Raw genomic sequence first — 23,848 nt, 5'->3', positions numbered from 1 at the left:
GTACAATTGTCCCAATTGACCTGGTAACTTCTTTATTTGAGATTCAAGGAGATAGTACTTTCACAGATAGATTAAGTGCAAATGTTAAGTTACATTACGAATGTTTGGGGCAAAGGACTCCAATTATTTTCATTTAAGTTCAACTTATTTCAATCATCAATCTTGGTCAAGTCTGGGACCATCTTTTGTACATTTCGCAAGCCATTATTTTATGGACATTATTATTTCAATGACCGAGTTCCTTTTAAGCTATAAATGTATTACCTGTATCTAGTGTGTAGAAAGAAACTTACATTTCATTTTAAACTTGAAATTTTATTTCATGTTTTTTAAAAACAGGACAGATTTAGATATTGCGATAACCAACCGTAGAAAGCGTAAGATAGAAACATAGAAAATAGGTGCAGGAGCAGGCCATTCGGCCCTTCAAGCCTGCACCACCATTCAATATGATCATGGCTGATCATGCAATTTCAGTACCCCACTCCTGCCTTCTCTCCATACCCCCTGATCCCTTTAGCCGTAAGGGCCACATCTAACTCCCTTTTGAATATATCCAACGAACTGGACTCAACAACTTTCTGTGGTAGAGAATTCCACAGGTTCACAATTCTCTGGGTGAATAAGTTTCTCCTCATCTCGGTCCTATATGGCTTACCCCTTATCCTTAGACTGTGACCCCTGGTTCTGGACTTCCCCAACATCGGGAACATTCTTCCTGCATCTAACCTGTCCAATCCCGTCAGAATTTTATATGCTTTTATGAGATCCCCTCAAATTCTTCTAAATTCCAGTGAATATAAGCCTAGTCGATCCAGTCGTACTTCATATGTCAGTCCTGCCACCCGGGAATCAATCTGGTGAACCTTTGCTGCACTCCCTCAATAGCAAGAATGTCCTTCCTCAGACTAGCAGACCAAAACTGCACACAGTATCAAGGTGTGGTCTCACCAAGGCCCTATACAACTGCAGCAAGACCTCCCTGCTCCTATACTCAAATCTTCTTGCTATGAAGGCCAACATGCCATTTGCTTTCTTTACTGCCTGCTGTATCTGCCTACTTTCAATGACTGGTGTACCATGACACTCAGGTCACGTTGCAGCTCTCCTTTTACTAATCTGTCACCATTCAGATAATAATCTGCCTTCCTGTTTTTGCCACCAAAGTGGATAACCTCACACTTATCCACATAAGGTTGCGTGCTTATCCCTAGTCTTGTCGTTAGTCTTGCAAGGTAAATCAGTGCAAACAAAGTAGTTCCAACAGTGCTTCTGTCCTACCAAGAGAGCTGCTTCACTTCTGATTAGTACATCATCAGAGTCAATACTCTCTCACTTTTGGTTGTGGGCAGACAGAAGTGATCATTGACCAATCAGAACAAAAAGTGTTCTGCAGATTGGACAATAGTTGACGAACTGACTGGTCTGTGTTAACATCATCTCATGCCTCAAAATTCCACATATTTCACATAAAATGAGGACTGGAAATGGATGACAGTTCATTGTCTTAGGATCCCTGGTTTAGGACAATTCCAATGCAGGCAGGTTGTGGGTCAAGTTTTCATTACACTTGCCACTAGTCAGCGCTTTCTCTTTAAATTTATGTGTGCGCACAGGAGGGAATATATTCAGGTTCCCTGAAAATCTTGTACCTCACCTACAACCGCCAAAGAAGCTCAGAACTGGGATTTCAGGGCCAATAACATCAAATACAATTATACGATGTACATGGCTACGATCATGATTGTTCAATTTTTGATCCACTCCAGAGACTTGAGCACGACGATACAGGTTGACACTCCCAGTGCAGTGCTGAGGGAGTGCTGCACTGTCGGAGGTGCCGTCTTTTGGATGAGACATTAAACCGAGGCCCCGTCTGCTCTCTCAGGTGGACATAAAAGATCCCATGGCACTATTTCGAAGAAGAGCAGGGGAGTTCTCCCAAGTGTCCTAACCAATATTTATCCCTCAATCAACATCATGATTGAGGAAACTGGCTGCCGTGTTTCCCACATTACAACAGTGACTGCACTTCAAAAAGTACTTCACTGGTTGTAAAGCGCTTTGAGACATCTGGTGGTCATGAAAGGCGCAATATAAAATAAAAAAATGCAAGTACCTGTATTTTCAACATGACGAGAACAAATAACATTTTCTTTTATTGCAAAATCCTTATAAATATCAAAGGTCAACTGAATGTAAAACTAAGTGAGTTATTCACTATCCTAGTGTGACTAAGACTTCCCGGTGCTATGTTGGAGTAGAATAGAAGATTGCTTTTACTGAGAATTGTGCAATTGATTTACTGTAAATGCATTTCCATGTGCACTATTGGTGCCAAGTGGGTACAGGAAAAGGTATCAGATAAGGTTGAGTTAACTTAGGCCCTGTAACGGTAAGCAGTGATGTCATGTTGGCTCAAACCATGTTTTCAGATTGGTTTGTTGTTCTGTCACATTGGCTAAAGTTATCCCAAGACGTGTAAAATTTTCAACTCGTGGTGCAAATTTTTGCATTTCTGTATGGATTCCTTTTCTAATTTCCTTAGCCACTAGTTACAGTATTTCCACAAAGGCCAGGTCCTCACAGTAGTGCGCTGGACAGTGTCCCTTTCTATAAGGCCTCTGGCCACCTGAAAGCGGCGGCCACCGGTCAGTGCGGAATGGCCCCCAAGTCTCCGGGGAGGGGCCGCCATTTTGAAAATTGCATTTGCTCCGTTTTGGAGCAGTGTAGGGGACCGCTCCGCCCGTTTTCCCACCGCGGCTTGGCATGTGCCGACCCCTTACTGACAGGCGGGGACCCCTTCCAGAAATTGTCCCTCGAGAAATTGCCCCTTTCCTGGAATTGCCCCGTGGGAGAGGCCCCGCCTCCGGTCGGTACCACTGACAGCTTTTTTGTGTCGGTGTACTCTCTGTGGCTCGGCACAGTGGCCGCCCTCAAAGGGGAGGTGGCGCTGCCGGCGACGCCGTGTTATTTCCGCAGGTTTGGCTGAGCCGCCAACAGGCAGCCTGGCATCCCCTCTTGGGTGCCAGGTCGCTGGCCCATCCGAAACCCTCCCTGGTGGCCCAGTGTTTGCCACTAAAGTGGCTGCAGAGTTCGCAGCCGCCCTCCCCTTTAACTTTGGTGGTAAAAACAGAGAGACAGACTATTATCTGAATGGTGACAGATTAGGAAAAGGGGAGGTGCAAAGAGACCTGGGTGTCATGGTACATCAGTCATTGAAGGTTGGCATGCAGGTGCAGCAGGCGGTTAAGAAAGCAAATGGCATGTTGGCCTTCATAGCAAGGGGATTTGAGTACAGGGGCAGGGAGGTGTTGCTACAGTTGTACAGGGCATTGGTGAGGCCACACCTGGAGTATTGTGTACAGTTTTGGTCTCCTAACCTGAGGAAGGACATTCTTGCTATTGAGGGAGTGCAGCGAAGGTTCACCAGACTGATTCCCGGGATGGCGGGACTGACCTATCAAGAAAGACTAGATCAACTGGGCTTGTATTCACTGGAGTTCAGAAGAATGAGAGGGGACCTCATAGAAGCATATAAAATTCTGACGGGGTTGGACAGGTTAGATGCAGGAAGAATGTTCCCAATGTTGGGGAAGTCCAGAACCAGGGGTCACAGTCTAAGGATAAGGGGTAAGCCATTTAGGACCGAGATGCGGAGGAACTTCTTCACCCAGAGAGTGGTGAACCTGTGGAATTCTCTACCACAGAAAGTTGTTGAGGCCAATTCACTAAATATATTCAAAAAGGAGTTAGATGAGGTCCTTACTGCTAGGGGGATCAAGGGGTATGGCGAGAAAGCAGGAATGGGGTACTGAAGTTGAATGTTCAGCCATGAACTCATTGAATGGCGGTGCAGGCTAGAAGGGCCGAATGGCCTACTCCTGCACCTATTTTCTATGTTTCTATGTTTCTATGAGACATTGTGACGCGCCAGCGTGATGATGTCATCAGCTCGGCGCTGATGCCTTACAGCGTTGGCCTGCCCCCACTTCCGCCCCGCTAGTGACGGCCACTCCGCCCCGCCCCCATGTCCGCCGCCATTATGAGGCCACTTCCGCCCCGCTTCCAAAAAAACCCCGAAGTGCTGAATTTCAACAATTTGGCCACCCCAGGCATTTGGGCAGCCAGAACACATCGAAAACGGGAGGTGCGATTTGTTTCAGGTGGTGGCCAATTTCGGCTCCACGTTCAAATCCCATTCAGGTCAGCTGTGAAATTGAACTTGATAAATCTGGTCATTTTGAGGCTGGCATTAAGAATACTGATCAAGAAAGGTTGTCGTAAAACCACAACTGGTTCACTAATCCCCTTCAAGGGAAGGGAACCGACCACCCCTACTTGGTCTGACCAACACCTGACTCAATGCCTGGGGGACAACTAGAAAAGAAAAAAGAACTACCTGCCTTTATGAAGTGCCGTTCACTACCTCAGGACATCCCAAAGCCCTTTACAGCCAATTAAGTACTTTTTTTGAAGTGTAGTCACTGGTGTAATATAGGAACTAACGAGGGATGGGTAATAAATTCTGCCTTGCCAGTGCTGCCCGTATCTCAAGAATAAATAAATCAAATTAGAGCAAAACTTGGATAATAATGGACACCTGGGACTGCTCACAAGGCAATACTCTCATGCGGGATGGGGTGATCGGAAACAGTCTTTACTCAGAAGACTAAAGCTAGAGCAGTTTATTGTGGTCACCTTGAATGCAGAGCTGAGGTTAGAGTCTTGAAATCCTGCCCGCATGTCCTTTTTAAAAATAATACACTGCGGAGAACATGGCGATGCTTTTATTCTATTTTAGATTGTTTAGCTCTGTCTATTTCAACAGCACCCAGAGCTCACCATTATTCTCCATGTACTCCTCTGTGTTTTAAGGAAAGAAAACGACCTGCATTTATATAGCGCCTTTGTTGACCTCAGGACGTCCCAAGGCACTTCGCAACCAATTAAGTACTTTGGAAGGGTAGTCCCTGTTGTAACGTAGGGAAATAACTAGCAACAACTAGAAGATGTCAGAAATATACTCATTAAATATAAGATTTTGCACCATGAGCTGAAGAATATAGAAGTGAGGCTTGACAGTGCTGATGCATGATTGCACAAACACTGGACAATTAACAATTTTGATATAAGAAAGAAAGGCTTGCATTTCTATAGCGCCTTTCACGACCACCAGACGTCTCAAATCGCTTTACAGCCAATGAAGTACTTTTTGAAGTTTAGTCACTGTTGTAATGTGGGAAACGTGGTAGCCAATTTGCGCACAGCAAGCTCCCACAAACAGCCATGTTATAATGATCAGACAATAATATAGTGTATAATGGTATAGTATAGTCACTGCAAGCATTTCATCATCGTCACTGGGTCAAAATCCCTAACAGCACTGTGGGAGTACCTTCACCACACGGACTACAGCGGTTCCAGAAGGCGACTCACCAACACCTTCTCAAGGGCAATTAGGGAGGGGCAATAAATGCCAGCCTTGCCAGCGACACCCAAATCCCAAGAACGAATAATAAATGTATATATGTAATTATTAGAAGCCTAGCAGGGTATAATGGTCAGTATATATTGTCATTTTATCTTCAGGACTTTACCATACCACAAGTTACAAAAACTGTTACTTTATAGTGGGACAATTTAAAATCCAATCTCTTCCTCTCCCCCCACCCATCCCCAAACCCTCGAAGGCTTAGTGGGCAAAGGCATGGCCTAATGTAACAAATAAGCCATACAGGCAAGTCAATCTAAGATAGATTGGCTAATGATACTTAAGGGGTTGACTGTGGATGGGCAATGGCAGACATTTAGAGAACGCATGGATGAATTACAACAATTGTACATTCCTGTCTGGCGTAAAAATAAAAAAGGGAAGGTGGCTCAACCGTGGCTATCTAGGGAAATCAGGGATAGTATTAAAGCCAAGGAAGTGGCATACAAATTGGCCAGAAATAGCAGCGAACCTGGGGACTGGGAGAAATTTAGAACTCAGCAGAGGAGGACAAAGGGTTTGATTAGGGTAGGGAAAATGGAGTACGAGAAGAAGCTTGCAGGGAACATTAAGGCGGATTGCAAAAGTTTCTATAGGTATGTAAAGAGAAAGAGGTTAGTAAAGACAAACGTAGGTCCCCTGCAGTCAGAATCAGGGGAAGTCATAACGGGGAACAAAGAAATGGCAGACCAATTGAACAAGTACTTTGGTTCAGTATTCACTAAGGAGGACACAAACAACCTTCCGGATATAAAAGTGGTCAGAGGGTCTATTAAGGAGGAGGAACTGAGGGAAATCTTTATTAGTCGGGAAATTGTGTTGGGGAAATTGATGGGATTGAAGGCCGATAAATCCCCAGGGCCTGATGGACTGCATCCCAGAGTACTTAAGGAGGTGGCCTTGGAAATAGCGGATGCATTGACAGTCATTTTCCAACATTCCATTGACTCTGGATCAGTTCCTATCGAGTGGAGGGTAGCCAATGTAACCCCACTTTTTAAAAAAGGAGGGAGAGAGAAAGCAGGGAATTATAGACCGGTCAGCCTGACCTCAGTAGTGGGTAAAATGATGGAATCAATTATTAAGGATGTCATAGCAGCGCATTTGGAAAATGGTGACATGATAGGTCCAAGTCAGCATGGATTTGTAAAAGGGAGATCATGCTTGACAAATCTTCTGGAATTTTTTGAGGATGTTTCCAATAAAGTGGACAAAGGAGTACCAGTTGATGTGGTATATTTGGACTTTCAGAAGGCTTTCGACAAGGTCCCACACAGGAGATTAATGTGCAAAGTTAAAGCACATGGGATTGGGGGTAGTGTGCTGACGTGGATTGAGAACTGGTTGTCAGACAGGAAGCAAAGAGTAGGAGTAAATGGGTACTTTTCGGAATGGCAGGCAGTGACTAGTGGGGTACCGCAGGGTTCTGTGCTGGGGCCCCAGCTGTTTACATTGTACATTAATGATTTAGACGAGGGGATTAAATGTAGTATCTCCAAATTTGCGGATGACACTAAGTTGGGTGGCAGTGTGAGCTGCGAGGAGGATGCTATGAGGCTACAGAGTGACTTGGATAGATTAGGTGAGTGGGCAAATGCGTGGCAGATGAAGTATAATGTGGATAAATGTGAGGTTATCCACTTTGGTGGTAAAAACAGAGAGACAGACTATTATCTGAATGGTGACAGATTAGGAAAAGGGAAGGTGCAACGAGACCTGGGTGTCATGGTACATCAGTCATTGAAGGTTGGCATGCAGGTACAGCAGGCGGTTAAGAAAGCAAATGGCATGTTGGCCTTCATAGCGAGGGGATTTGAGTACAGGGGCAGGGAGGTGTTGCTACAGTTGTACAGGGCCTTGGTGAGGCCACACCTGGAGTATTGTGTACAGTTTTGGTCTCCTAACTTGAGGAAGGACATACTTGCTGTTGAGGGAGTGCAGCGAAGATTCACCAGACTGATTCCCGGGATGGTGGGACTGACCTATCAAGAAAGACTGAATCAACTGGGCTTGTATTCACTGGAGTTCAGAAGAGTGAGAGGGGACCTCATAGAAACGTTTAAAATTCTGACGGGTTTGGACAGGTTGGATGCAGGAAGAATGTTCCCAATGTTGGGGAAGTCCAGAACCAGGGGTCACAGTCTAAGGATAAGGGGTAAGCCATTTAGGACCGAGATAAGGAGAAACTTCTTCACCCAGAGAGTGGTGAACCTGTGGAATTCTCTACCACAGGAAGTAGTTGAGGCCAATTCACTAAATATATTCAAAAGGGAGTTAGATGAAGTCCTTACTACTCGGGGGATCAAGGGGTATGGCGTGAAAGCAGGAAGTGGGTACTGAAGTTTCATGTTCAGCCATGAACTCGTTGAATGGCGGTGCAGGCTAGAAGGGCTGAATGGCCTGCTCCTGCACCTATTTTCTATGTTTCTATGTTTCTATGTTAATAGTTGGAACACAGTGCTTTGGGCTAGGCAGAGGGATGTTCAAAGAGCCTCATAAGAACATAAGAATAGGAGCAGGTGTAGGCCATTTGGCCCTTTGGGCCTGCTCCGCCATTCAATAAGATCATGGTTGATCTGATCTTGGCTTCAACTCCACTTTCCTGCCCGCTCCCCATAACCCTTGACTCGCCTGTAGTACAAAAGTCTGTCTATCTCCACCTTAAATATATTCACTGGGGTGGAAAATTCCAAAGATTCACGACCCTCTGAGAGAAGAAATTCCTCCTCATCTCCATTTTAAATAGGCGACCCCTTATTCAGAAACTATGCCCCCTAGTTCTAGATTGTAAATTCCCCCATGCGGGGGAACACCCTCTCTGCATCTACCCTATCAAGCCCCTTCAAATCTTATATGTTTCAATAAGATCACCTCTCATTCTTCTAAACTCCAAAGAGTATAGGCCCAATCTGCTCAACCTTTCTTCATAAGACACTCGGTGTTCACTAGGTTGATTCCGGAGATGAGGGGGTTGACTTATAAGGAAAACTTGAATAGATTGGGCCTATACACATTGGAATTCAGAAGAATGAGGTGATCTTATCGAAACGTATCAGATTATGAGGGGACTCGACAAGGTGGATGCAGAGGATGTTTCCATTGATAGGGGAGACTAGAACTAGGGGGCATAATCTTAGAATAAGGGGCCGCCCATTTAAAACTGAGATGAGGAGGAATTTCTTCTCTCAGAGGGTTGTAAACCTGTGGAATTCACTGCCTCATAGAGCTGTGGAAGCTGGGTCATTGAATAAATTTAAGACAGAGATAAACAGTTTCTTAACCGATAAGGGATTATTGGGAGCGAGCAGGGAAGTGGACCTGAGTCCATGATCAGATCAGCCATGATTGTATTAAATGGCGGAGCAGGCTCGAGGGGCCATCTGGCCTACTCCTGCTCCTATTTCTTATGTTCTTACAACCCCTTCATCTCAGGAATCAACCCAGTGAATGTTCTCTGAACTGCCTCCAATGTAAGTATATCCCTCCTTAAATAAGGAGACCAAAACTGTACGCAGTACTCCAGGTGTGGCCTCGCCAACAGTTGTAGCAAGACTTCCCTACTTTTATACTCTATCCCCCTTGCAATAAAGGCCAACATTCCATTTGCCTTCCTAATTGCTTGCTGTACCTGCATGCTCACAGGCTCCAGGCTCTCACATTAGGAATGACTACTTGGATATATTGCCAGCACTAGTGAAATCATTCCCCAGCATAAGCCAGTGCCTTGGCAGGCAGAGGAAGAATAATAGAATTTGACAGCACAGAAGGAGGCCATTTGTCCCATTGTGCCTGTGCCTACTCTTTGAAAGAGCTATCCAATTAGCTCCATACCCCTGTTCTTTCCCTGCAATATTTTCCTTTCTAAGTATATATCAAATTTCCTTTTGAAAGTGACTACTGAATCTGCTTCCACCAGCCTTTTAGGCAGTGCATTCCAGATCATAACAACTCGCTGCCTAAAAAAAAATCTCCTCATGTCCCCTGGTTCTTTTACCAATGATCTTAAATTCTGTGTTGTCTAGTTACCAACCCACCCGCTAGTGGAAAACAGTTTATCCTTATTTACTCTGTCAAAAACACTCGTAATTTTGAACAGCTCTATTAGATTTCCACTTAACCTTCTCTGCTCTAAAGTGAACAACAGCAGCTTCTCTAGTCGCTCCACCTAACCAAAAATCCCCTCATCCTTGATATAATTCTGATAAAGCTTCTCGGCAGCCTCTTCAAGCCCTTGACATCCTTTTTGAAGTGGGGAGCCCGGAATTGGACACAGTACTCCAGCTGAGGCCTAGCCAGTGATTTATAAAGGTTTAGCATAACTGCCTTGCTTGGAAGAATGTAGATACAACACACACCAAAGTCCATACTCCTGTGTGTCTCTCTACTACAACTCCAGACCAAGTAGGCTGGTTGACTGAATGAGACAATTAGTGGTTTATCAAGAATACAGTCAATGATGATATAATGTCACTGTACTGAATACATATTGAGATACAATTTAACATTCCTCCCTTTATGCTATTGATGCTCCTATATAAATGAGGAAAGATTCATAGTGTGAGTATATTTAATTACTATAAAACGCATGTTGCACCACTCCACTTTCATTGTCCATTCTATATTTATGAGCCTGTGAATAAATTAGCAATGCCATAAATGGTAATTATGATATAATAGATGAATCAGCTAAACTGGTTTCTATCCAAGGTCCATATTAGGAGGTATTAAAACACCATCAGCGGAGTATTTTTAATTTCCTGCTATCAAAGATTATTTTAGTTTCAGCCGGTTAACTGTGCCCTGCACTATTTGTGCAGAACTTACTCTTAGACTGGAGTTATACTGTGCTTGGTGTGAACACAAAGTGCTGCGAGATGACCGGGATTCCTTCAGGAGGTGGATGTAGGGAAGATGTTTCTACTTGTGGGGGAGTCCACAAGTAGGGATATAAATATAAGATCATCACTACTAAATCCAATAAAGAATTCACGAGAAACATAGAAACATAGAAAATAGGTGCAGGAGTAGGCCATTCGGCCCTTCGAGCCTGCACCGCCATTCAATGAGTTCATGGCTGAACATGCAACTTCAGTACCCCATTTCTGCTTTCTCGCCATACCCCTTGATCTCCCTAGTAGTAAGGACTACATCTAACTCCTTTTTGAATATATTTAGTGAATTGGCCTCAACAACTTTCTGTGGTAGAGAATTCCACAGGTTCACAATTCTGAGTGAAGAAGTTTCTTCACATTTCAGATCGATAACCGTTCATCAGAATAACAACAACTTGAATTTATATAGCGCCGTTAACCATTATCAAACTGACAAAAAGCTTGGTTAAAGATATAGGTTCTAAGGAGCATCTTAAAGGAGAAGAGAGATGCGGAGAGGTTTAGGAAGGCACTTCCAGATCTTAGGGCCTCGGCAGCTGAAGGCACATCCACCAATGGTGGAGCGAAGGAAATCTGGGGTGCGCAAGAGGCCAGAATTGGAGGAGCGCAGAGATCTCGGAGGGTTGTAGGGCTGGAGGAACTTACGGCCATACCAGTCTGAAAAAGCCCGATCTCCTCTGATATCGGATGTGAAGCAGAGTAAGGCCTGGTTAGTACTTGGAAGGGAGACCAACTTGGAATACCAGTTGCTGTAGACATTTGCTGCGCGCGGTGTCCACCGGTATTCCGCGAGAGGTGGGCGCCGGAGGGACTGGAGTGCATCATCACCCGTGGCAACCAATTTTAATTTGATGTTTGTCTAAAGTTTAATGTGTTTATTGTGCCGGTTTTAGTGCCCACCCCCTTTTAACCAGGGGGCACTTGTATAATTTGTGCTTTTTACTGCCCTCAAAAAAATGCAAAAAGAACAAAAAAAGGATGGCACTTGTTTGAAAATGTTTGATGTGTGTCCCTCCTTCCCCCCCACCCCCCTTTAATCAGAGGGCACTTGATTTTCTGGTTTTCTACTAAAATAATTGTAGGGCTGGAGGAGGTTGGACAGATAGGGAGGGGTGAGGCCATGGATGGATTTGAAAACAAGGATGAATATTTTTAAATTGAGGTTGAGGGACCAGGAGCCAATGTAGGTCAGCAAGCACAGGGGTGATGGGTGAACGGGACTTGATGCGAGTTAGGACACGGGCAGCCGAATTTATTTGAGCTTATGGCGGCTGCAAGGTGGGAGACCGGCCAGGGAAGCAATGGAATAGTCGAGGACCTGATTTATACTATCACTTTTACTTTGAGCTGCAGTATAACTGCAGTTAGATGCATGTGTGTGGGTGTGAGAGAAGGATAATTAAGTTAACTCGTACCAAATAAGAGTATGGGATTACCTTTATGAATAAAGCAGCATTTTTATATAAGTAATTTTTTTTAAATCAGCCCGATAACATTCTGAATTAGGCCATAGCTCGTTCCCTTTTTGATATTCTTCACACTACTCTGTATTGCACGCGTGCAGAAAGCGGTCCTATAGTTGATTCTCTCAGTCGGGTGCTGTTGCAAATTTATAAGTGGTTTTTGATTTTCTATCAAGAGGCGCAGCTTCGGAAGCAAGTAGAAAGATAATTCCCTGTAAGGATTCATGCACAATTATTCTGCACCCCCAAAGAAGGGCTGAAAACACAATTCCATTAATAGCACTGTGGAATTCCATGAGGATCATGCAACGAATCAGTTTCAAGTTAGCATAAACTCCACAGAGCATTTAGAGATGAAATGCTAATTTGTTGTGTGTGTGTGTGTGTGTGATTGGAAGGAGGGATCGTTTAAATACAAAAAAACAGAATATGTTTGCTGATTTACGATGCAATTACTTTAAAAATGTAACCGAGATAGCCATTAATCACGGTTATGAGTGGAGGAGAATTCCAGTCGCAGGCACAAAATGTTGCAACGCTGGAGGCAATGTAGCGCCTGGCAGCTCGAGCAGCTTCATTAGTATCATTACAACGGGCTACCCCCGCCCCTCCATTGTGACATCACCCGCAAAGCCCTCCGCCTATTGGCCGGCCGCCTGCTTCGGCGCTGCCACTCAATGGGGCGGCCCCCCCCCCTTGAATCTGGGTCGGGTCCCGCCCCCGCGGGGCTGTGATTGGCCAGCGGCCCCGGCAGCGTGCGGCTGGCCACTGGCCGACGCTGCTTTCATTCATAATTTCCTGCTCGCTTCCACACGCCCCCCCCCCCCCACCGCCTCCTGTCCCCCTTCGCCGGCCGGGCTAGGTTGCGCAAGTGAAGTAAAGGCTGGATTCACTGGGAAAAAAAAAGCTGCTGCTTGCTCCTGTACAAAGTTGTGTGTGTGTGGTGTGTGTGTGTTTCAGGCACCGTATGGAGGCGGCGGCGGCTCGAGGCTTTGATTGGCAAGAGTTTTGTGTGTGAGTCGTTCCACCTCCCCCCCCCCCCCCCCCCGGCTGAACGGATTCACCGGCGATGATGAACGTGGAGGTGGCTGTGCTGCTCTTTCTGGCCCTTTGGGTTTGTGTTTGGACGGAAGATTCTGGGAAAGTAGTTGCAGACCGCTACGCCGTGTACTGGAATAGCACCAATCCCAGGTAATGCAATCTGCACATCAGAGAGCTGGAATGGGGAGCGTTTGTATTCCGGTGTGCATGCTCCAAAAAAAGAGTTTCGCCATCCATTCCTCTGGTTCCTTTTACACTGACTCACTGTAACCAACCAATTTGCTGTTGAATTGCACAGTTTGCAATTTTTAAAAAAATCTTCCAAAAGTTAATTTTCTTCTGTGTATGCAGTATTTCTTTTTGTGTATGCAGTATTTTTGTGTATGCAGTGTCCGTGCAATTATTTAACGGTCCGGTTTCTAAATCATGAATTACTTTGTGTTTTGTTTAAAAATACGTACCCGTGCCTGACCCAAGCGGATCGTGCAGAGATTTATTGACCTGTTAGATGTCTGGAACTGATGCGAAAGCAGGTCTTCTGCTGGAGAACTGCGCCTTCGCTCCCCTCTTCTGCATTTAAATAAAAACTTAGGGATCGCTTTAGTCTCACCTAAGGACCGGGCAGCGAACGCCGGCTGCATTCGCCCTTGCTTTTGCATTCTCTTTATTTAACCCTTTTGCATGAAGGTGAAAACGTAGTCGTTCCGAGGTGTGCGTGTGTGTGTGGTCACTGAACAAAATCAGTTTACCAGAGGCGTAGCTTTTTGTTGAGGGCGAATTTGCAAAAGGGAATTACAGAGACTTGACACGTAAAGCGCGGCTGATCCAAACAGATACTGCAGTGACCAAAGTCTTGTACCAAGGCGAATGTTATTCCTGTTTTAATTTGGAGCAGTCTGCGAACAGATCTGCTTGCAATAGCAATCAATGCGCTGTCTTTTGTGCTCAAAATACATAAGTAACTTCTTCCAGATTATCGAGCTGGGAATGAACAGTAAAATTCACTCTGGACTGAAGGTTAGCTGCCTTTTCTCTCTTAAACTTTTTTTGAAGGGTGCTGCTTTTTCGATAAACATCCCCCGCCCCCTTGCCCATTGACCGGCCTTTGGGCTTCAATTGGCGCATTTAAAAGACGAAATAACATACTTTGCTGAAGGTTTCTGTCGGATGATGTAACGAGGTGATCGGGGGTGCTGTGTGATCGAAAAACCTGTTCTGTCTGAAGCTCTTGTCTACAAAATTCTCCCGGCGATTATATGCAGTCTCTCGATTCGCAGCGGGCGAGAATAGATTAATATGCATATATATTTATATATTAATGCTCTCCAGTCAGGTGCAGCCGTGAGAATCTTGTTCCTCATTCCGCCGTATGTATCTGTGCATCCTTACAGCACCATGCGTGACCGCGTGTGTGCTCTCGCTCTCTTTCAAAAGGGGTTTGCACCAGGTATAATTCTAGCCTGATGTGAAGTTTCCGAACCGACAGACATTCGCTTTCACCCAAACGGCGAACTTTATAGATCAATAGATCATTTGCAGAAGCCTATTTTTAAAATAAAGAGGGAGAGTGATCAGGGTGAATAAACAGTTGAGTCGTCCTGCCTTTTTAATGGGAAGTGCAGTTTGATTTCTAAGCTGTGTTTTTTTTTAATGCAGTGTTCAGACAATCCAGAACAGGGTCCTGTTGATTTGTGGATGTTGGGCTAAAGTGCTGGGCATTTATCTGTACAGCAAACCCAAGCCTGTTGCTTAGATTTTTCACAACCAGTTCCAACACCGCGCTAAACCGGTACCTGCAAATAACACACACTCATTCTTAATATAGTTCTTGCAATCCGGGGAAACAATCGGACCATCCTGGGGATTAAAATCGAATTCATTAAAAAAAATTCAAATGGGTCAGCTGGCAACTTGTTACACCGCTTACAATTTGCACCCAAGCCATTCAGCCATGCAGATTAGGCTTTTTTTAAACTTGCGGCTAAGTACCGTCGGAAGGGATTGGGGGGGGGGGGGGGTGACAGTGCAGTTAACGCGGTGACTGCTCGGTGTCTGGTCAAGCGTTTAAATGCGCTGTAATCGCGCGATTCCCGGGCTGTGAGGGGGGGGGGGGGGGGGGGAATTGACACTCTTGACAATCCGAGCTCGCTCGCTCTCTTTCTCGCTCACCCTGAACCTTGTTTAAAGTGAAAGTCAATTTTCCAAGCTCTGGGCTCCGTCAGTCCTTGTCCGCGTACAGTCCATCTCCCTGCCCTCTTCATTTAAAAAAAACTAAGTTTGAGAGGTCCCCGTGTTTGTGTTGCTTGCAAACGTTTTTTGTGCTTGGGTTCTGTCTCTGTGATTTATTTGAGATTACAGATCTCTTCCATGCATGGCGAGTGTGTTTCACTTTTGCCCGTATGCCATAACACCCCCCCCCCCTCCAAAAAAAACAGGCATGATTTCATCAAGTGTGGACAAAGCTGTCTCAACATTTTAATTGTGCCAGGATACTGCAAGCTCTCTGACTCACGACATATCAGATTCTGTGCAACACTTCAATGTTGGTCAGTGGGTCTGGTGTGTACCGATCGGGCTACCTTTTCATTATCTCGCACATTACCTTACAGGAAATAGCTTCACAATCAACCAGAGCAAAGCAGTCTGTAGAAATGGGTTGCATTTAATCTATTCGCCAAGTCGTGAGGAACCGATTCGCTGCCTGGCCATCATTTTAGCACTTCTTTAAAGGAGGAAAGGTCTATCAACCAACATCTATGCCTTTTGGTCACCTTAGTTTTTGTCCATTAACTCTGATTGCAGAATTCTGCGCGCAAAATACTTTCACTCCAACATCTTTAATGTTCAGTCATTTTTAGATGAATAAATGCATTTAAACTTTGGCAACAGAAAATAACTTAAAGATGAGCCAAGTGCTTGCAATATATTGTTTTATTCAGAATTGTGTGTTATTCACAATGAACTTTTCAGGACAAGTGCTGCATCTCTCCCACTATCTGTATGCCCCATGCGTCTGTCTAATTATTATCTCCCTTCTGATTATGTATTTATCCAGCCTCCATGTTCTGAGCGCTACAATTAAAAAAAATCAATAAATATGTTACTAATTTATGTTAATGCCGAATTACAAATGCGTCTCGCTAATAACAGTCGGACAGTCAGTAAATGGTAGAGCTCCCCGTGTTACACGAACTAATTTGAATTTACAATGCAAATTACCCCGCTAGATGCAGCATGGTGATACACATCATTATAATAAATTGTTCCTATAAAATTGATAGCCTTGCTCACAGACAGTGGTAATGGGAGTTTTTAATGAAGCTGCCCGTACGTGGTTAATTTATACATGATGTCCCATAACAACAGGTTCGCTTACATAAAACAGAGAGTATGATGTTTTAGTTGTCTTAAGGCTTTTCACACGTACTGTACATGGACCAGGCATGTGTGACATCCTATAAATCACGCAGGCACACATTTGCCAGCAGTGGGAAACTAAGACTAAATAAGCACACCATCCATATTTGCATAGTTCGGAGCCCAACAAAGTGAGAGAAGAGAATCACGTAGGTTTCATCTCTTTTTTTTTTCCCTTCCTCATTTATTCTTTATTAGGATCATTTATAATATCAACGTGATCTTTTTTTAAACAATTGTCCTTTCTGCTTTTACCAATTCTGCTAGACAGTCCTGTCAGCGATCAGTACAGACTTTTGCTGTGAGCTTCGCTACCAACAGTGTGCTCCCGCGAAAAAATAGGGAAGAGGTATTAACAGCTAATTTTTCACGGGAGCATATTGGGCCACTGCACATCGCTTTCAGGAAATGACATTGGAGCAGCTCTTAATAAGTACTTTTGAAATGTTATTTGTCGTGGCTTAATAGTGTGCCGGGGTCTTCAATGGGTAAATCGGCCAACTCTAATATTCACCAGGTAAGGCCGCACGATTCTGTCATAAGCGTTTAAACACCGACTTCCTACTTTAGGTCTCAAAATTCTTGAACGAAGGTCAGCAATCTTAATTTATATTTTGGCAGAAAGCTAGACTGACTGCAAAGCATCGCCTTTTAAACACATCGCCGTGTCTGAGAATCCCACCTGAAACACACGGCAGGACAGCGCCAACTGAAACAAAAAGGAAAGACTTGCATTTAAATAGCGCCTTTCACGACCACCGGATGTTTCAAAGCGCTTTACAGCCAATGAAGTACTTTTTGAAGTGTAGTCACTGTTGTAATGTGGAAAACGCGACAGCCAATTTGCGCACAGCAAGCTCCCACAAACAGCAATGTGATACTGACCCGATAATCTGTTTTTGTTATGTTGATTGAGTGATAAACATTGGCCAGGACACCGGGATAACTCCCCTGCTCTTCTTCGAAATAGTGCTGTGGGATCTTTTATGTCCATCTGAGACGTTTTAACGTCTCATCCGAAGGACTGCACCTCTGACAGTGCAGCACTCCCTCAGCACTGCACTGGAGTGTCAGCCTAGATTTATGTGCTTAAGTTCCTGGAGTGGGACTTAAACCTACAACCTTCTGACAGAGGCGAGTGTGCTACCCACTGAGTCGCAGCTGACACTGAAACAGCTCAACATAAGAACATAAGAACATAAGAATTAGGAACAGGAGTAGGCCATCTAGCCCCTCGAGCCTGCTCCGCCATTCAAAAAGATCATGGCTGATCTGGCCGTGAACTCAGCTCCACTTACCCGCCCGCTCCTCATAACCCTTAATTCACTTATTGGTTAAAAAACGAAACAAAAAGCCCATTGATTGGATCTCAATTATAATAAACATATACCGGGCTCTTCAATTAACTGGGTTACAGTGGAATCCCATTACGTGCAATACTTCAGCTTGATATACAAGTCACATATAAGAAGGAACTGATTACTTTAAAATAATTGAATTGGGAACTTGCATGTGCAGAGAGTTTATATAATTCAGAGTTGTAATAAAGGGACATTCAGTATATTGATGATGCTGTACAGAAATATTTCTGAACACAAACCATTACTTTACATATACATAATGTCAGTCCCTTTTACCTTTAATATATCTTGTATAATTACTACACAGGTAATTTATTTTAAAATGGGTCATAGGAACAGGAGAAGGCCACTCAGCACATTGCGCCTGTTACACCATTCAGTTAGATCATGGCTGATCTGTACATCAACCCTATTTTGGTTTTGCTCCATATCCACTGATGCCCTTACCTAGCAAAAATCTATCATTTCCATTTTGAACGCTTCAATTGAATCATAGCCACAGCTTTTTGGGCGAGAGTTCCATATTTCTACTACCCTTTGTGCGAAGAAGTGCTTCATGATTTCACTCCTGATCAGCCTGGTTCTTTATTTTTAAGATTATGCCCTCTTATTCCAGATTCCCCACCAGAAGAAATAGTTTCTCTTTATCTACCCTATTGAATCCTTTTAAACACCTCGATCAGATCACCCCTCAATCTTCTATACGCAAGAGACGACGCAGCGAGTTTATGCAACCTGTCCATGTAATTTAACTCTTTAAGCCCCAGTATCATTCTGCTGAATCTGCGCTGCGCCCTTTTCCAAGGCCAATCTATCCTTCCTGAGATCTGGTGCCCAGAACTGAAGTTTATACTCGTGAACTGCATAAGTACCGTAATCTGTTGGTGGGGAGGAAACGGCTTCACATCTGTTAATTGTTCTGATGGTCAAATACAGCGTTATTCGTTTTTTTTTTTAATTTGTGATTTTAGCTAAATTTACTTTAACATTCCGCCTGTTGCTCCTACCTGTAAAGAAAGGGGGGAAAAAGTGGCTGTTTCAAGCAGCAGTGCGCGTACTGAAGATTCGCGCCTGACCTTCCGCTCTGAAAGGGTGAGCGGGAAGGACCCTCTTGCTTAAGACATCCTATGCTCCAGTAGCAATTATAGACTGCTCACATCAAAGATCACGGCCACTCAAGTCCCACAGAAAATGCTTTCAAAATTTGACAGCTCACATATATATGCATTATCGCCTTTGCTGAGGCGGGGTGCATGACCACTCGTGTTCCCCGCAAAACACTGACTCTGATCATTCATTAAAAGCTTAATAATGGCTTGTTAAAATCTAGAAAATATTTGAAAGCCTTGCTGACATGTATTTTTTTTGAAGAAGTTAATAATTTCTGTTTCTAATTAGAATTAGTTTTCCTATTGCTGGTTCTGTTTATTCCGCTTCAAACACTATCTCTTAAAATCTTGACTGTAATCAAAGTAAACAAACCACATAGAGCTCCCTCAGGACTTGCTTATCTGTGCTTTGAATGCCACGGTGGGAATTTCCTTTTTGGTATTACAATGATTGTTTCAGGAAATGAAGGATATTGCACCCATTAGTGATGCATTACTGGATTTACTTCACGTGCATGAAAGATTCGTAATTCACAAGTGCCGCAGTCACGACTCTCAAGTAATTTTACGGTGTTTCTTGTCTGTGAAATCACCTGTATAAGCTTCCGTTGCCTCGCCACTGATTCCATCCCTCTTTCTGGCCAGTGTCTCCGGCTGAAACAGAATGTTCATAACCTCAGCGTCCCATTTCACCTGGCGCTGAAATTCGGATCATATCCTCTCCATCACAAAGACCTCCCACTTCCATCTCCGTAATATCGCCCCTGCCTCGGCTCATCTACCGCTGAACCCCCAATTCCATGCTTTTGTTACCTCCATGCTCGACTATTCCAGTGCTCTCCTAACCAGCCTCCCATCTTCATTCAACACTCTGCTGCCCGTATCCGAACTCGCACCAAGTCCCGTTGACCAATCACCCAAGTGCTCGCTGACCTACATTGGCTCCAGGTTAACAACAGCTCGATTTTTAAAATTCTCATCCTTGTTTTGAAATCCCTCCATGGCCTCGTCCATCCCTATATCTGCAACTGCCTCCAGCCCTACTAGACTCCAAGACCTCCAACTCTGGCCTCTCGTGCAACCCCCACTTCCTTTGCCCCAATATTGTGGCCGTGCCTTTAGCCAACTCGGTCCTTAGGTCTGGAATTCCTTCCCTGAACCTCGCTGTCTCTCCATCTCTCTCCCATTTTAGGCGCTGCTTAAAACATGCCTCTGACCATGTATCCTTTGGCTTGTTGTCACTTTATATCTTGATTACTCCTCCTGTGAGGCACACTGGGATGTTTAACTACGTTAAAGGCACTATATAAATGCACATTGTTGCTTATGATAGCAATATTCTGCTTATTGCACATTTGTTAGACTTGTTTGAATTAAATGGGTCAGGAGCTATTTTAAAATGGAATATTTTTTTTAAATTATGTAAATGGGTGTAATTTTGAAAAGGTTAATGCCTGTCGCTGTGAAGGGGCTTCCGAAATTTTTCTGTGACTGTCGGTGCATGGAGGGAGGGTGGGCTCTGCGAGCTGAGTCAGTCATGCAGCACCTTCCAACAGTGCCAGCATTTTGTGCAGAAACTTCAACACGTGGGCGGGCCTGTGAGTGTGAGTTTCACACGTGTCATTGGTAATTTCGCTGGCGCGACATAGCAGTACTCACCGCCGCCAAACGAGCTATGGAAAAAAAATAGTGGTGTCAATCATTTTCGAGCTCACTTGCTTTGCACTTTTCATGGAAAAGCGAAGACGAGCCAGATTTCAAAAGCACCCCTTGGGATCCCGTGAAACTTGCCTTTATTCAGTCGGCGTGTGCCGGTGGCTTTAATATTATGGAATAGCAACCCATTGGTAAAGCGATCTGTCACCCCAATGCTGTAACTCTGATCTGTAAATTGTCCATTCCAGGTAAATGCACGCTTACCCAAGCGTAGAGTTCGCGCCTGCCAAGCCACTCGCTCCCTCCCTGTATAAAACTTCTTAAATTTAACTAACATCTTGATCCGAGCGTGACACGTCCCTCCAATTAAAAGGTCTTTAATTACCAGCGGAGGAGGGACAGCTAATCAGCTGGCACCTTTCACCCAGTGGTTGGCTGTGCAAACTGCAGCCGAGGCTCTGCTGAATAATCTGGTGAAATATTTTTGTTTTGCAAGAACGCGGCAGAAATGCTTGATTAGCAGGATTAGGGGCTGAAGTGTTTACTTGTTGCTCGGTTTAGTGCGAACCGCCGAATTAATGACTTAAGTAGTCGGCAGGACGAGTATTAGGCGAAGGGTCATCGACCCGAAACATTGGCTCTGTTTCCTCTCCACACATGCTGCCTGACCCGCTGAGATTTCCAGAATTTTTTTGCTTTTATTCCAGATTCCAGCATCGGCAGTATTTTGCTTTTGTATTGGAGGTTTGGCTGCGGCATCTCGCCTCTGAGTCAGAAGGTTGTGGGTTCAAGTCCCACTCCAGAGACTTGAGCGCAAACATCTAGGCTGATACTCCAGAGTGCTGCACTGTCGGAGGTGCCGTCTTTCGGATGAGAAGTTAAACCGAGGCGCCGTCTGCTCTCTGCACTATTGCGAAGAAGAGCAGGGGAGTTATTCCTAGTGTCCTGGCCAATATTAATCCCACAATCCCTCAATTAACATCACTAAAACAGATTAACAATCTGGAGATGTGAGTTCAAATCCCACCACGGCAGCTGGGGGAATTTAAATTCAATTAAATAAATCTGGAATAAAAAGCTAGTATCAGTAATGATGACCATGAAACTACCAGATTGTTGTAAAGACCCATCTGGTTCACTGATGCCCTTTCGGGAAGGAAATCTGCCACCCTTACCCAGTCTGGCCTATATGTGGCTCCAGACCCACAGCAATGTGGTTGACTCTTGAGTGCCCCTCTGAAATGGCCCAGCGAGATACTCAAAGGCAATTAGAGATGGACAATAAATGCTGGTCTTGCCAGCGATGCCCACATCTTGTGGATGAAGAAATTATTTTAAAAATCATTTAGATCATGGCTGATCTATATCTTAAAACCATCTACCCATCTTGGCTCCACAACCCTTAATACTCTTGCTTAGCAAAACACTCTCACTCTCGGTTTTGAAATTTTTCAATTGCCCCCCCAGACTGAACAGCTATTTGGTTAATTTCATTAAATTGAGGATGCAGTTCAGATCACCTTTAGTATATTGGTATTAGGAACATGGGGAAATTGGAACAGGAATAGACCATTCAACCCCTTGAGCCTGTCCCGCCATTCAATTAGGTCACAGCTGATTTGTATCTTAATTCCATCTACCCGCCTTGGTTCCGTATCCCTAATACCGTTGCCTAACAAAATCAATCGATCTCAGTTTTGACATTTTCAATTCACGCAGCCTTTTGGGGGAGAGCGTTCCAGATTCCCGCCACCCTTTATGTGAAGAAGTGCTTCCTGACATCACCCCCCGAGCAGCCTGGCTCTAATTTTAAGGTTATGCCCCCTTGTTATGGAGGTCCCAAGGCTGTGACAGACATTTATATAAATGCAAAGTCTTTAAAAAAATATATAAATAGCGCCTGTACCCCCAAAACTACAGCCTTACCATGAATGTGCTTTTGGACAGAGTATTCTGAACTGTAAAACACGAGTCAAGTACTAGTTGTTGCAAGTCGCTCACTGCTGGTAGGAGTGTGGAAGTAGTTTCAAAATGACGGGTTAAATAGATCACTCATTAAACTCCGATACAAAAGCAAAATACTGTGGATGCTGAAAATCTGAAATAAAAACAGAAAATGCTGGAAATACTCAGCGGGTCAGGCAGCATCTGTGGCGAGTTAATGTCTCCAGTCTGGGACCCTGTTACATCTCTTAACTTTTTCAGTTCTGAGGAAAGTTCATCGAACTGAAACTCTTTTAGAGTCTACCTGCAAAACATAAAACATTTATCCGTGCCACCCGACCTGGATGACACACCAGACATTTACAAGGCCCTTTTTTTTGTGTTTTTTTTCTTTTTTTTTTTGGTTTTTTTTTGGGCACTAAAATCAAATTTTTTCCTTTTTCCAGTGCCCCCTATAAAAGGAGAGGGGGACACTAAAAGCACCGGCAATTAAAACAAATTAAACTTTAAAACGTAAAATCAAATTAAAATTTGGTTGCCGGGCGTGATGATGCACTCCAGTCCCTCCGGTGCCCACCTCGCGGAAGGCCGCGAGCGTACCGGTGGACACCGCGTGCTCCATCTCCAAGGACACCCTGGACCGGATGTAAGAGCGGAAGAGAGGCAGGCAGTCAGGTTGAACGACCCCCTCGACCGCCCACTGCCTGGACCGGCTGATGGCACCCTTGGCCGTGCCCAGGAGCAGTCCTACGAGGAGGCCCTCGGACCTACCCGCTCCCCTCCGCACAGGGTGCCCAAAGATCAGGAGAGTGGGACTGAAGTGCAGCCAGAATTTCAGGAGCAGCCCCTTCAAATAGTGGAACAGGGGCTGCAACCTCGTGCACTCAATAAAACATGGAACACGGACTCCTCCAGACCGCAGAAATTGCAGGCGGCCTGGGAGTCCGTGAACCGGCTTAAAAATTTATTGCACGGCACTGCTCCGTGCACCACCCTCCAGGCCAAGTCCCCGATGAAAAGTGGGAGGACCCCTGCGTAGAGTGCCCTCCATCGGGGACCCCCGCCTCCTCCGGACGGCAAGATGGTACGCCATGGCGTGTCCGGACGGCAGGCGAGGATGGCAAAGTTGAGAGTGTGCAGGAGCAGCCCGTACAGGAAACCCCTCCGCGCGGAACTGAAAGGCACGGAGGGGATTTCCCCGAGGCGGCTCAAGTTGTGAGGCGCCGGCCCCCGAGGGAGGTTCCGGGGTTTGGCGCCGATGAGGAATTCCGTCCGGACGGGGGTCAGTTCGGACGGGATCTCCCCACGTGCTTGAGCCTCCTCGATGCACCTAACGGAGTCGGGGCCCAGAGCTCTTTTTAGCGACTCGATGGCATCGGCCGCGTGGCGGACGTTGGCAGAGTTTAGGCGCCGCGCCAGCGTGTCTGGCGCCATCCAGCCCGCTCCTCCGCCATCGAGCAGGTCCCTGACC

At 45.0% G+C, this 23,848-nt stretch overlaps 1 protein-coding gene across 2 annotated transcripts in view; it reads left to right on the top strand.

The window, feature by feature from the left end:
- Positions 1–12,737: 12,737 nt before the first annotated feature.
- Positions 12,738–23,848, top strand: part of LOC139229148 (ephrin-A2-like) — a 423,886-nt gene continuing 412,775 nt past the window's right edge. For both annotated transcript variants that reach the window (XM_070860811.1, XM_070860810.1), the window contains exon 1: positions 12,738–13,040. In XM_070860811.1, coding sequence (XP_070716912.1) covers positions 12,919–13,040 — 122 coding nt within the window. In that variant the 5' untranslated portion in view covers positions 12,738–12,918. The remainder of the gene's footprint in view (positions 13,041–23,848) is intronic.

Source organism: Pristiophorus japonicus, chromosome 18 (assembly GCF_044704955.1).
Source record: "Pristiophorus japonicus isolate sPriJap1 chromosome 18, sPriJap1.hap1, whole genome shotgun sequence".
NCBI lineage: Eukaryota > Metazoa > Chordata > Chondrichthyes > Pristiophoridae > Pristiophorus > Pristiophorus japonicus.
This window is presented reverse-complemented; position numbering and strand designations above follow the sequence as displayed.